The 12,513-nt window shown below is 40.3% G+C and overlaps 1 protein-coding gene across 2 annotated transcripts in view; it reads right to left on the bottom strand.

Annotated features, from left to right (window-relative positions):
* Positions 1 to 1,836: 1,836 nt before the first annotated feature.
* arhgef18a (rho/rac guanine nucleotide exchange factor (GEF) 18a) overlaps positions 1,837 to 12,513 on the bottom strand; it is a 37,379-nt gene continuing 26,702 nt past the window's right edge. Inside the window, exons 10-20 of one of the 2 annotated variants that reach the window (XM_062023817.1) lie at positions 12,294 to 12,370; positions 9,548 to 9,720; positions 9,361 to 9,419; positions 9,052 to 9,231; positions 8,843 to 8,980; positions 8,581 to 8,774; positions 5,146 to 5,193; positions 4,600 to 5,067; positions 2,684 to 2,999; positions 2,518 to 2,613; positions 1,837 to 2,393 (exon numbers count right to left, since the gene is read on the bottom strand). In XM_062023817.1, the coding sequence (XP_061879801.1) occupies positions 2,236 to 2,393; positions 2,518 to 2,613; positions 2,684 to 2,999; positions 4,600 to 5,067; positions 5,146 to 5,193; positions 8,581 to 8,774; positions 8,843 to 8,980; positions 9,052 to 9,231; positions 9,361 to 9,419; positions 9,548 to 9,720; positions 12,294 to 12,370 (1,907 nt within the window). In that variant the 3' untranslated portion in view covers positions 1,837 to 2,235. Of the gene's footprint in view, positions 2,394 to 2,473; positions 2,614 to 2,683; positions 3,000 to 4,599; positions 5,068 to 5,145; positions 5,194 to 8,580; positions 8,775 to 8,842; positions 8,981 to 9,051; positions 9,232 to 9,360; positions 9,420 to 9,547; positions 9,721 to 12,293; positions 12,371 to 12,513 lie in introns of both variants that reach the window. The other variant, XM_062023818.1, reaches the window with a different exon arrangement.

Raw genomic sequence — 12,513 nt, forward strand, 5'->3', positions numbered from 1 at the left:
TTTTTTGGGTTTTTTTTAACTGTAGATTTTTCGGTGCATTACCGTATTTTTCGGACTATAAGTCGCAGTTTTTTTCATAGTTTGGCCGGGGGTGCGACTTATACTCAGGAGCGACTTATGTGTGAAATGATTAACACATTAGCGTAAAATATCAAATAATATTATTGATCTCATTCACGTAAGAGACTAGACGTATAAGATTTCATGGGATTTAGCGATTAGGAGTGACAGATTGTTTGGTAAACGTATAGCATGTTCTATATGCTATATATATTCTACATGTAAAGCGACTTTGGGTACTTAGAAAAGTGCTATATAAATCCCAGGTATTATTATTATATGTTATAGTTATTTGAATGACTCTTACCATAATATGTTACGTTAACATACCAGGCACGTTCTCAGTTGGTTATTTATGCCTCATATAATGTACACTTATTCAGCCTGTTGTTCACTATTCTTTAGACATTTTAAATTGCCTTTCAAATGTCTATTCTTGGTGTTGGCTTTTATCAAATACATTTCCCCAAAAAATGCGACTTATAATCCAGTGCGACTTATATATGTTTTTTTCCTTCTTTATTATGCATTTTCGGCAGGTGCGACTTATACTCTGGTGCGACTTATACTCCGAAAAATATGGTAAACGATATAAAACGAAGAGGAGCGTCTGGACAGGGCCGGCCCGTGGCATAGGCCGTATAGGCAAATGCTAAGGGCGCCGTCCATCAGGGGGCGCCACGCCAGTGCCACAAATGTTGGAGAAAAAAAAAAAAAAAAAAGTTGGTACTATTATTTCTAAATACAAAAAATAATCCCACGTTAATTAAAATGCAAAGTAAAGCCTATTTAATAGAAATATTATTTGTTACAACATTACGCCCCCCCCCCAGCCCCCCGCACTGTGCGCCCCCTCCCTTCCCGTATCATGACTCTTACCACATCAAAAAATCAACACAAGATGTCAAAACGGCCAAAACTGTCAGGTGCTCAGGGAAGAAAAAATATAAAAGAAGAGGAGGAGAAACGAGAAAAAGACAGAGGTAGCAGGTAGGTAACGTTAGCCTACATTAAATTATTTGTCTGTTACAGAATGTGATAGTAACCTGGCTTTTTAGCATTAAGCTAATGTTACATGATTCGGCAATTGCTAATCAATAAATAGCTAGTTCTGTTTTAACGTCGGGTTAATATTGTGGAGGGGGCTAAATTGTTATGGAAAATAATAATGTAACGTTAGGTAATTACAGTACTCCCACCTTACATTCCTCAGGGACATTTGTATTATATCTTTTAAGCAGGTGTTTTTTGTTTAAATTGTTATTGCCTTCTGGTTAGCTAATGTTTGCCCTGCAGGTAATAGTCACTTTTCCACCCCTTTATATATTAGGTATAGTTGTAAGCCTAGTTGTTAAAGTGCACATCATTAATGTTAATTAAGCAATATCACATGAGAGGGAATGCTGTTTTTTAATTTGAGCACTGCTGTGATTCGGTTAAAGATAATCATAACATAACATTCTCATATAATATGTTAATTTGCTTTCTTTAAGTAAAAAAAAAGGTCAAAGACAAAGCTATTCGGTTTCTTGTGAGTATATACACTTCACTGCCGATGTGGGGGGGGGGGAGCAAGAGAAAGTAGAGGAGCGTCAAGCTAGGGCTTCATTAGGAAACTACAAGCATAATAAACCTCGAAACATCGCAACTTTTCCCGCAAATTTCTGAAAAAGCTGAATTTAGGCAACAATGAAAACAATCACAAAAAAGCCCCCAAAATCATGAAATGTCAAATGAAAGTTGGACCAAAAAGGAAACTGGAGCATGTCATGTTTTAATATATTTTTTAATTACATTAACTACTTGGTATTTTTGGGGTGAAAATGTCACTATAGCATCTGTTGTTGTTTTTTTTTTAAATGAACTCCAATGCAGTGCTTGTTCAACACAGTAGTTTCATGACTCTTTAAATTAAAAAGAAAGTAAAGACCTGGTCATAAAATGTTGCTTCCATTTACAATAAAAAATACTCTTTTAAAAAGTCTTTGGCAATGTAAGAACATCAAATATTTAAAAAGCTTTAGAAACATTCAAAAATAGTTTTCTCCACTGTGCAAAATAAGTCCTTGTTTTTTTTTGTGACGACCGCAGCCATAAATTATTTTGATAAAAGTGTGTGTACAGTACCTGATAGTTGACACAGTCTTACTAGAAGTCCAGGCTGTAAGAGGCAAACTAAAGGAATATGACCTTGTCTTTGGCTTTCACTTGCAGCACTTCTTTGGGGAAAGGAGGTGGAGGTGGGGGCGGCAGCTCCACGCTGCTCCTGAGGGGCACGCTGAAGGACTGCGATGTTTTCATTCTGCGTCTGTGTCCTGCCGACTTCACATCATCTAGGCAAGAAGTGGAACACAGGAGTAATCAGGTGTGGTTTTTGCTGCATTTGCTTTGACAGGATTTAGTGTGGCTTTACATCGAGGCGTTGTCTTGCCGTCCACTTTGGATACGTTTTTGTACCTGACTGGCAGACAGACTGACTGTGAGAACCTCGCAGACTCCCTCCTTCTTTCCCCGTCACTCGGATGGGCAACACCTGGCTCACGTCTATGGAGGCTGCAAGCGCACACGTAACTTGTTTAGACAAAAACATAAAAAAAAAACAAAGCCTGTAGCGCGACAATACCTGCACTGTGGGCTCTCTGATGCGACGGCTTCATCCTGAAGACCTTCTCCTTGCTCTTGGAAAGATTGGCCAGCTTGGTGGGGATCTGCTGCACCACGCCGCTGGCTTTGTGCACCTGGTTGGTGGTGCTAATTAGGTGGATGGGCATCTCAGGCTTCACTGGCTGAAGACTGATGCTCTCCTTGCGCGGCGGGACCTTGGGAGGAGTCTCGTTGCGGTCGCTGGCAGTGGCGAGCGGGACGTGCGGCCTTAAACTTCCTCCTCCTCCGTTGGCAATGTTTCCCCTGAAGGACTGGTAGCTGAAAAGGTTGATGTTCTGGGCCGAGAAAGAAAAAGTGCGCGTATTGAGTAACATGGACATAAACTGAAGCGTTTTAACCAGAGGTGGGTAGTAACGCGCTACATTTACTCAGTTACATCTACTTGAGTAACTTTTGGAATAAATTGTACTTCTAAGAGTAGTTTTAAAGCAACATACTTTTACTTGAGTATATTTATAGAGAATAAACGCTACTTTTACTCCGCTCCATTTATCTACATTCAGCTCGCTACTCGCTACTGATTTTTATCGATCTGTTAATGCACGCTTTGTTTGTTTTGCTTTGTCAGACAGACCTTCAAAGTAGAATCTATCGGATCTATCGCACACCAATCAAATACAGTCACTGGTGACGTTTGACTCCGTTTCACCAATCAAATGCAGTCACTGGTGACGTTTGACTCCGTTTCACCAATCAAATGCAGTCACTGGTGACGTTTGACTCCGTTTCACCAATCAAATGCAGTCACTGGTGACGTTTGACTCCGTTTCACCAATCAAATGCAGTCACTGGTGACGTTTGACTCCGTTTCACCAATCAAATGCAGTCACTGGTGACGTTTGACTCCGTTTCACCAATCAAATGCAGTCACCGGTGACATTTGACTCTGTTTCACCAATCAAATGCAGTCACAGGTGACATTTGACTCCGTTTCACCAATCAAATGCAGTCACTGGTGACGTTTGACTCCGTTTCACCAATCAAATGCAGTCACTGGTGACGTTTGACTCCGTTTCACCAATCAAATGCAGTCACTGGTGACGTTTGACTCCGTTTCACCAATCAAATACAGTCACTGGTGACGTTTGACTCCGTTTCACCAATCAAACAGAGCCAGGCGGTCACATGATTAACTGCACATAAAGTTTCAGCGGCAAACAACAACAAGCTTAAGCTTACATGAACTCAACGTCAAATTTGAGGAAGCACATGGCGGTAAGTAACGTTAGTAGATACTTTGACTGTCACCGTAGGCTGATGTTAGCTTCCCTGCTATGAATCACTGTCAAATGTACATCGTGTGGGGACATTTATTAATGCACTGCAGCCTCATAGACAGACACACACACACACGCGCACAGTCGCACACACACTCATGCATGCATACAAACACCAATCAGAAGTGCAGTGTGTTCCCAGGTGCAGCCCACATCTATCATTTTATGGTTTGCGTAAAGGCTAACTTGTTATTTTCCTTTGTAATCTCTGCCTACTGAGCCTATGGTGCTGTTAAGTTATTGTGGCTCAATTTGCCTTCATTTTTTTTATGTTAATGTATTATTATTTAATACCGTATATATTATTGTTTTAGTTGCTTAAGAGATATTCCTGGCTCTGAATTTGAATTCATTGCTATTTTTATGTTTGTGTGCATTATTTGTTGCCGTCATCATTAAACGAACAGGTTACTCATCAGTTACTCAGTACTTGAGTAGTCTTTTCACAACATACTTTTTACTTTTACTTAGGTTTATATTTGGGTGACTACTCCTTACTTTTACTTGAGTAATAAATCTCTTAAGTAACAGTACTCTTACTTGAGTACAATTTCTGGCTACTCTACCCACCTCTGGTTTTAACGTCAATTCAACTCACAGGGTCATCGTAGTTGGCGTGTCCGGTGCTCATTGTGTACTTCTTTAACTTCTCCTCCAAACGTTCCTTCTCCTGGCTCAGGCGCTCCTTGTCTTTTTCCACAGCCTTGTTAGACTCCCTGAGTCGCTCCAGATCCTGCTGGTAGCTCTCCCTCTGCCTCTCCAGCTCAGCCTTTTCCTCGTTAACCTTCTCCTCGTGTTTTCTGCACTCGTCCTCCCTCTGCTTCAGGTCAGCCTCCAGGGTCTCCATGCAGACCCTGTGGCGCTCCCGCTCCTTCTCCCAGCGCTGCTGCGCTTCTCTTTGCTGTGCCTGCAGCTTGTGGAGGCTGGCCAGCTCCTCCTTGTGCTTTTCCAGGTTGCGCTGCTTCTCCTGCTCCAGCAGCGTACTGCTGGATGGGCGGGACGGTCTGCTCTTGGACTGCTGGACGTGCTGCAGCTTGATCAGACTGTCCTGCTGAGCCACGAAGGCCTGCAGTGAAATCAACACATGCTTTATCACAGAAATAAATGATGTCAACGTGTCTTTTCAAAGCAGATTACAACTTACTTGTAATGTATACAGCCTCTGTGCAAGCAGTATTACCCGGTCACACACCTGCAGAGACATGCAGACCCACAGTGAATGGCAAAAAAAACACAAATAATGGACGCACACATAAGCCTATTTGTCTACTAAAATCTCAAATTCCGATATTTTATTCTATAAACATGCCTCTGACAGTTGTTTTTCAACCTTTTTTGAGCCAAAGCACATTTTTTGCGTTGAAAAAATGCGGAGGCACACCACCAGCAGACATCATAAAAAAAGAAACTCAGTTGACAGTAAAAAGTCGTTTGGATATGACTTTAAAGCATAACCAAGCATGCATCACTATAGCTCTTGTCTCAAAGTAGGTGTACTGTCACCACCTGTCACATCACACCCTGACTTATTTGGAGTTTTTTGCTGTTTTCCTGTGTGTAGTGTTTTAGTTCTTGTCTTGCGCTCCTATTTTAATGGCTTTTTCTCTTTTTTTGGTATTTTCCTGTAGCAGTTTCATGTCTTCCTTTGAGCGATATTTCCCGCATCTACATTGTTTTAGCAATCAAGAAGATTGTAGTTGTTTTTATCCTTCTTTGTGCGGACATTGTTGATTGTCATGTCATGTTCGGATGTACTTTGTGGACGCCGTCTTTGTTCCACAGTAAGTCTTTGCTGTCGTCCAGCATTCTGTTTTTGTTTACTTTGTAGCCAGTTCAGTTTTAGTTTCGTTCTGCTTAGCCTTCCCTAAGCTTCAATTACTTTTCTTAGGGGCACTCACCTTTTGTTTATTTTTGGTTTAAGCATTAGATACCTTTTTACCTGCATTCTGCCTTCCGCTGTTTCCAACATCTACAAAGCAATTAGCTACCTGCTGCCACCTACTGATATGGAAGAGTATTACACGGTTACTTTGCCGAGCTCTAGACAGCACCGACACTCAACAACAACACATTATTTGCAGACTATAATTACTGGTTTGAAAAAAATATTTTTAACCCAAATAGGTGAAATTAGACTGTATTTCATGGCACAGTGGTTGAAAAACCCTGGTTTAACACAGATTAAGATCAGTTTTACACATTAATAAACAAGAACAAGCATGCAGTAGTGTACTTTACAAAACGTGTACACTACTGCATATCACGTCTTATCAAAGCAACATCCTGCTGGAAAATGTTGAGTGAACTGACTTGTAAAGTTAAAGTACCAATGATTGTCTCACACACTAGGTGTGGCGAAATTATTCTCTGCATTGGACCCATCACCCTTGATCACCCCCTGGGATGTGAGGGGAGCAGTGGGAATCATTTTTGATGATTTAACCCCCAATTCCAACTTTTGATGCTGAGTGCCAAGCAGGGAGGTAATGGGTCCCATTTTTATAGTCTTCAGTATGACTCGGCCTGGGTTTAAACTCGCAACCTACCCATCTCAGGGCGGACACTCTAACCACTAGGCCACTGAGTAGGTAAGACAGCGTCCTCTGCTGGATTCATGGCTGCAGCACTCTTTTCCATTGAGAGCGCCGTCAAAACTGTTCTATTTAAGTTACCGTCAAATAGAAATAGAATTGTAAAAAAGTAAATGCACAAATATGCAGAGTAAAATGACTTGGCAGGGATCTACCGTACACAATGACTTGGACTCGTGGACATAACTGTTTTCACAGCCAATGGTCACTGCAGTGGACAGCTATTTAAAAGCTATTTTCTTCAAAGTTGCGTTACAATGGACACTATTGTGTCTTGCCATGTATTGCCATCCAATACAACAAAAACAAGATGCATGAGCAGGAACACAGAGTTGGGAGAAAGATCTGTCCCATTTCCACAATTCTAGGATCAAGCAACAACTAATAGTAAGTTAATTGTGAACAATTTTGGAGTAAGGATTTTGTGAATTGAGGTAATTGTAATTAACCGTGTGTGTGCTAAACTTGACATTATGCATCGCTAGTTATATTATGCAACTTTTTCACTTCCGATAGGATACCGATATGAGCCTTGACTATTGGCCAGTATCGATATACATTTGATACGATATCAGCAGGACTCATACACACTTGTAATATTTTGTAGTGTGAAATGTTAGAAAAGGTTTGAAGTGAAATTAGTCAAACACAGAACAATGGTATAGTAGGTATTGAACACACTAACTTATTTATTATTAACAGACTGTAATGGACTTCATTTTGTTTTCATTACAATGTAGCAATGTTTTGTGAATATTAAACCGATCGGTTTACAAAAAAGTTATTTCTCAAGTCAAGACACTCAACATTTATTCCAATGCATTAACAGTAAACAGCAAAAACTGAAATCTAAGTAAGATTGAATATCTCAAATAAGGTAAGAGTTTTACTTGTTTTAAGGGTTTTAGTCCTAAATGATCTCAGTATGATATTACAGCTTGTTGCTGAGATTTGATGACCTATATTGAGTAAAACATGCTTGAAACTAGAATATCAACTGTTGCAAAGCTGTGTCATCAACACTCACAAGTAGAAAACTACTTTTTTAAAGTAATCATTTCTTATTTCAATCATGAAATAAAAAATCATGACTCTGACACAATTGTGTCTCATAATTAAAACAGATGACAGCCACGTGGACTTTGTTGTTTTATTTTCAATGAAACAATAGAACATACGTACTCATATAGTAGTACACTTGGCACAGTACAGTAAACTGACAGTTAATATTTAAACATTTAACATGTGACATTTCAAACAATTTTGAACAGAAATAGTTCATGCACATTCAGAGAAATTCTTCAAAATTACAATTAAAAAAAATTTGGTCGGGGGCCGGGATGTAAATATATATATATATATATATTCCTTGCGCACTAGTTGACTGAAAGAGCACGCACTTGGCGCGATGATGTTATTGATGGGTAAATGCAAGAAATGTAATGCCGAGCGCATATCATTATGTCAAGATAATGGCACTAGCATTTACTTCATTTAAGAATATTTTTCAACATATTGAGAAAAAAGGTCTCATATTTGTTTTTTCTATCAAGAAAAGTGCACTTGTTATTAGTGACAAAATACTTACCGTATTTTAAGGTATTTTCGGGTTCATTGAGGTTAATTGTACTTGTTTTGGAAAGTCTTGACAAGCCGAATTTTCTTGTTCTATTGGCAGATAATTTTGCTTAGTTCAAATAAAATACCCCTCATTTTTGTATTTTTTGTTCTTGTTTTTTGAACACTGACTTTTTGCAGTGTGTTGGAATATGTCAAACAACGATTAAGATAAAAACAGTGTTCACAATATCTTATTTCATGAATTGTTCCTTCAAAATAATAGATATTTATCAATTAAACCGCTAATTCTATTGGACATTTTCAATACTTTAAAAATGCTTCTTTTTAAAAGTTTTTTTTTATGCAGAGCACGTAGTAAATACCCCTTAGTTAGGTTATCATAATTTGTGCATAAAAGAGTTAAGCACCTCTGTCTGAAGGTCGCCAGTAGGTGAAGTGGACATGGGCTTCAATATTTGATCAGTGTCAGCCTTCTTTGGTGGGCTCTCACAGTAGTGCAGCTCCTTCCGCTGAGCATCGTTCGGCAGGTGGGTGCAGTATGGCGGCACCATTTCGTTCCCACTGGGGCCCTCGGCCTCATCTCCATCTGAGCACATATGAGCTACCCCAACATGGGGTCACCACAGAATGAATATCATCTTATGATTCCGATTGCACAATTCAGCTTACTTTTCATTGAGCTTGTGGACAGGTAACTGTCAGCGCCCCTCCAAGCCTCAGCTCTCCTCCCCTGTTTATTATCATTGTTACCATGCTGGTTGCTTGAGTCTTTCATTTTGGAGAGGAGCAGGTTTTGAAGGTTTTCCACTGCAGGCAAAAAGTAAAAAGAAGTCAGTACAGTATAATTAACTCGTTCTGTGGCATGTCTCCGATCAGACCTTCATCGATAGCTCCTTGGAGCAGTGTTTCCCCCCGCTGGAGGTCAGCGGGGTCTCCTCGCAGCAGAAGGCTTTTCGAGGGGCTATCAAGGCCGGTCAGGTCCTTGTACAGGACTGTGTAGATGTGCAGCTTCTCCGTCAGGCATTGCTTGATCTGGTCATCTCTCTCCTTCAAACAATCTAAGCACAGGGATATTATACATATTATTATGAAAATACTAAGCTAATGCACAAGATACTACGTGTGATTCCAGTGACAGACTTTATATTGGTGCTCTCTGATGTACAGGTGGTTAAATATCACCGTACCTTGATATTCTTGGAGTCTGGTAATAAGCTCCTGGTGGACTTCGTCCTCCTCGGAATACCTAGATGTCAACGACATGTCCGTTCTAAATTATGTATTGTATTTCCTTAAATAGTTGTTGTTTTGTATAAACTGCAGAGCGTTTTAAGTTGGCTTGGCAGGAAAAGGTTGGCATTTTCCCCCACTTACTGGTTAATGGCATTCCGTATGAATGCCATCCAGCTGATGCGCTCCTCTCGGGAGCCAGCGTGGAGCTCGTACATCTCGGAGGTGCACGCACAGATGAGGAACATTGCTTTGTCTGCATGGGCGACCTCCCTCAATATCAGGTTTTGAAGGGAGACCACTGGCGGTTTGTTATCCTGCACAGGAAAACAAACCCGTGCAGCTCAAGGCGGCTTTTCTTTACGGGGAACTGCACTTTTTTTGGAATTTTGCCTATCGTTCACAATCATTATGAAACACATGACGACGGATATTTCCCCCCCCCGCATTTTAAATACTAAATAAATCCATTCATCCATTTTCAACCGCTTGTCCTTTTCGGGATCGCGGGGGGTGCTGGAGCTTATCTCAGCTGCATTCGGGCGGAAGGCGGGGTACACCCTGGACAAGTGGCCACCTCATCGCAGGGCCAACACAGATAGACAGACAACATTCACACTCACATTCACACACTAGGGTCAATTTAGTGTTGCCAATCAACCTGTCCCCAGGTGCATGTCTTTGGAGGTGGGAGGAAGCTGTAGTACTTGAATAGAACCCACGCAGAACATGCACACTCCACACAGAAAGACCCCAAGCCCGGGGATTGAACCCAAGACCTTCTTATTGTGAGGCATACGCACCAACCCCTGCTCCACCGTGTTGCCGCATTTATTAAATAAATGCGATTAAAGTCCGCTTATAATGGAGCCTAGGGAAACCACGCAATTCCGTCAACAAAGCCTTTAAAAAAACATTCAAACACCTACATTGAGGTTTTATATACATGATGTAGGTATATATGTAATGTAGTACCGAGCACATTTATAATAACATTTAATATTTACGTATTTTGCTCATTTCAAGCATACGTGGTATATTAATTTAAAAAATGCATCACCTTTCCTTTTTTTTTTTTCATCACTGATTATTCCTCACTGCAGTCTTTATGAGAGCCAACAAACATAATAACACATAAACATAAATGTCATTAGGATGCTGACTGCTGGGATGTTCATTTGTTCCCATTTAGGTGAAGAATGTCTCATAATCCTCACAAAGAAACGGGGTAGGCGGTTGGGACCAATCGTCTTTTTGTGTCGTTCTGGCTGTTTTCGGGTCCTAAATGGCTGTCAAAGTGTACCAACTTGTCGGAATACTACTCAAGACTTCTTCTGTCCAGGTGCGGTGCATGATTTAGGATCTAGGATACATTTACAGGGAGCAAGGAAGCAGCAGACCACTCGATGATGTAAACATAGGGACACACGGTAATGGTCACGGCACCGCTATAAATAGTTTGTCTGCGTTAGCGCTTATAATGACAATATCACTAATACTTGGTTAATATTCAAGTCACCAAATTTAATGGAGTGCTGTTGCCCTTTTTTGAATGGTTATTTATTGGATTTTATGGGCAAAAAAGGGAAGATCTGCTGTAAAGGGACCTTTATTTACATTTATTTAATATTTGGAATTAGGAATGTCCGATAATATCGGGCTGCCGATATTATCGGCCGATAAATGCTTTAAAATGTAATATCGGAAATTATCGGTATCGGTTTCACTATTATCGGTATCGGTTTTTAAAAGTAAAATGTATGACGTTTTAAACGCCGCTGTGTACACGGACTTAGGGAGAGGTACAGAGAGAGACAATAAACCTTTAAGGCACTTCCTTTACGTGCATGCCATCCCAGTCACATAATATCTACCGCTTTACTCATTACGAATTGATGCAAGGCATACTTGGTCAACGGCCATACAGGTCACACTGAGGGTGGCCGTATAAACAACTTTGACACTGTTACATATATGCGCCACACTGTGAACCCACACCAAACAAGAATGACAAACACATTTCGGGAGAACATCCGCACCGTAACACAACATAAACACAACAAAACAAATACCCAGAATCCCTTGTAGTACTAACTCTTCCGGGACGCTGCTATATAAACCCCCCCGCTAACCCCTACCCCCCCACCTCAACCCCGCCCACCTCAACCTCTCAGTCTCTCTCAGGGAGAGCATGTCCCAAATTCCAAGCTGCTGTTTGGATAGATAGATAGATAGATAGATAGTACTTGAATGATTCCTTCAGGAGAGTTCCCTCAGGAAAATTACAATTCCAGCAGCAGTGTACAGAATTGAGATCGAATTTCAAAAGTAAAAAGGAAATAATGGGGGTATAAATGGAAACACAATAGAAAAACATTACAATAAGAATGAAAATAAAAAGCAACAATGAGAATAAAAATATAACAGTAAAATAAGAATATAACAAGAGAAACTAGGTAGTAGTGACCATGTTATGAAAAAGTATTGCACTGTTATTGTTTTGAAGCATGTTAAAAAAAAATAATGCACTTTGTGACTTCAATAATAAATATGGCAGTGCCATGTTGGCATTTTTTTCCATAACTTGAGTTGATTTATTTTGGAAAACCTTGTTACATTGTTTAATGCATCCAGCGGGGCATCACAACAAAATTAGGCATAATAATATGTTAATTCCACCACTGTATATATCGGTTGATATCGGTATCGGTAATTAAGAGTTGGACAATATCAGAATATCGGTAAAAAAGCCATTATCGGACATCTCTATTTGGAATGCATTTTTTTTAGAATCCATCCGCGGTCATGTCTTTCATAATGATTGTGAATGGTAGGCAAAATTCCCCAAAAAGTGCATTTCCCATTTAACATTATTCCATGCAGCACTCACCACCGCAGCAAAGACAAACTTCTGATCTTTGTCTTGAAGCAGGAGGAGCACATCTGACAGCAGCACGGCGTGGACGTCTGCAAGCACATATGAATAGTCAAAACACAACCACAACAGCAAAAGTAATTTGTTTTTCAACTTGAATAAAGCAAACATCTTTAAGACTTGGTAAGTAAAATATGCAGCAGGACTGGTTCAGCCTGGGTGCACCAATGCCTGG

The sequence above is a fragment of the Entelurus aequoreus genome, linkage group LG16, assembly GCF_033978785.1.
Source record: "Entelurus aequoreus isolate RoL-2023_Sb linkage group LG16, RoL_Eaeq_v1.1, whole genome shotgun sequence".
Lineage (NCBI taxonomy): Eukaryota > Metazoa > Chordata > Actinopteri > Syngnathiformes > Syngnathidae > Entelurus > Entelurus aequoreus.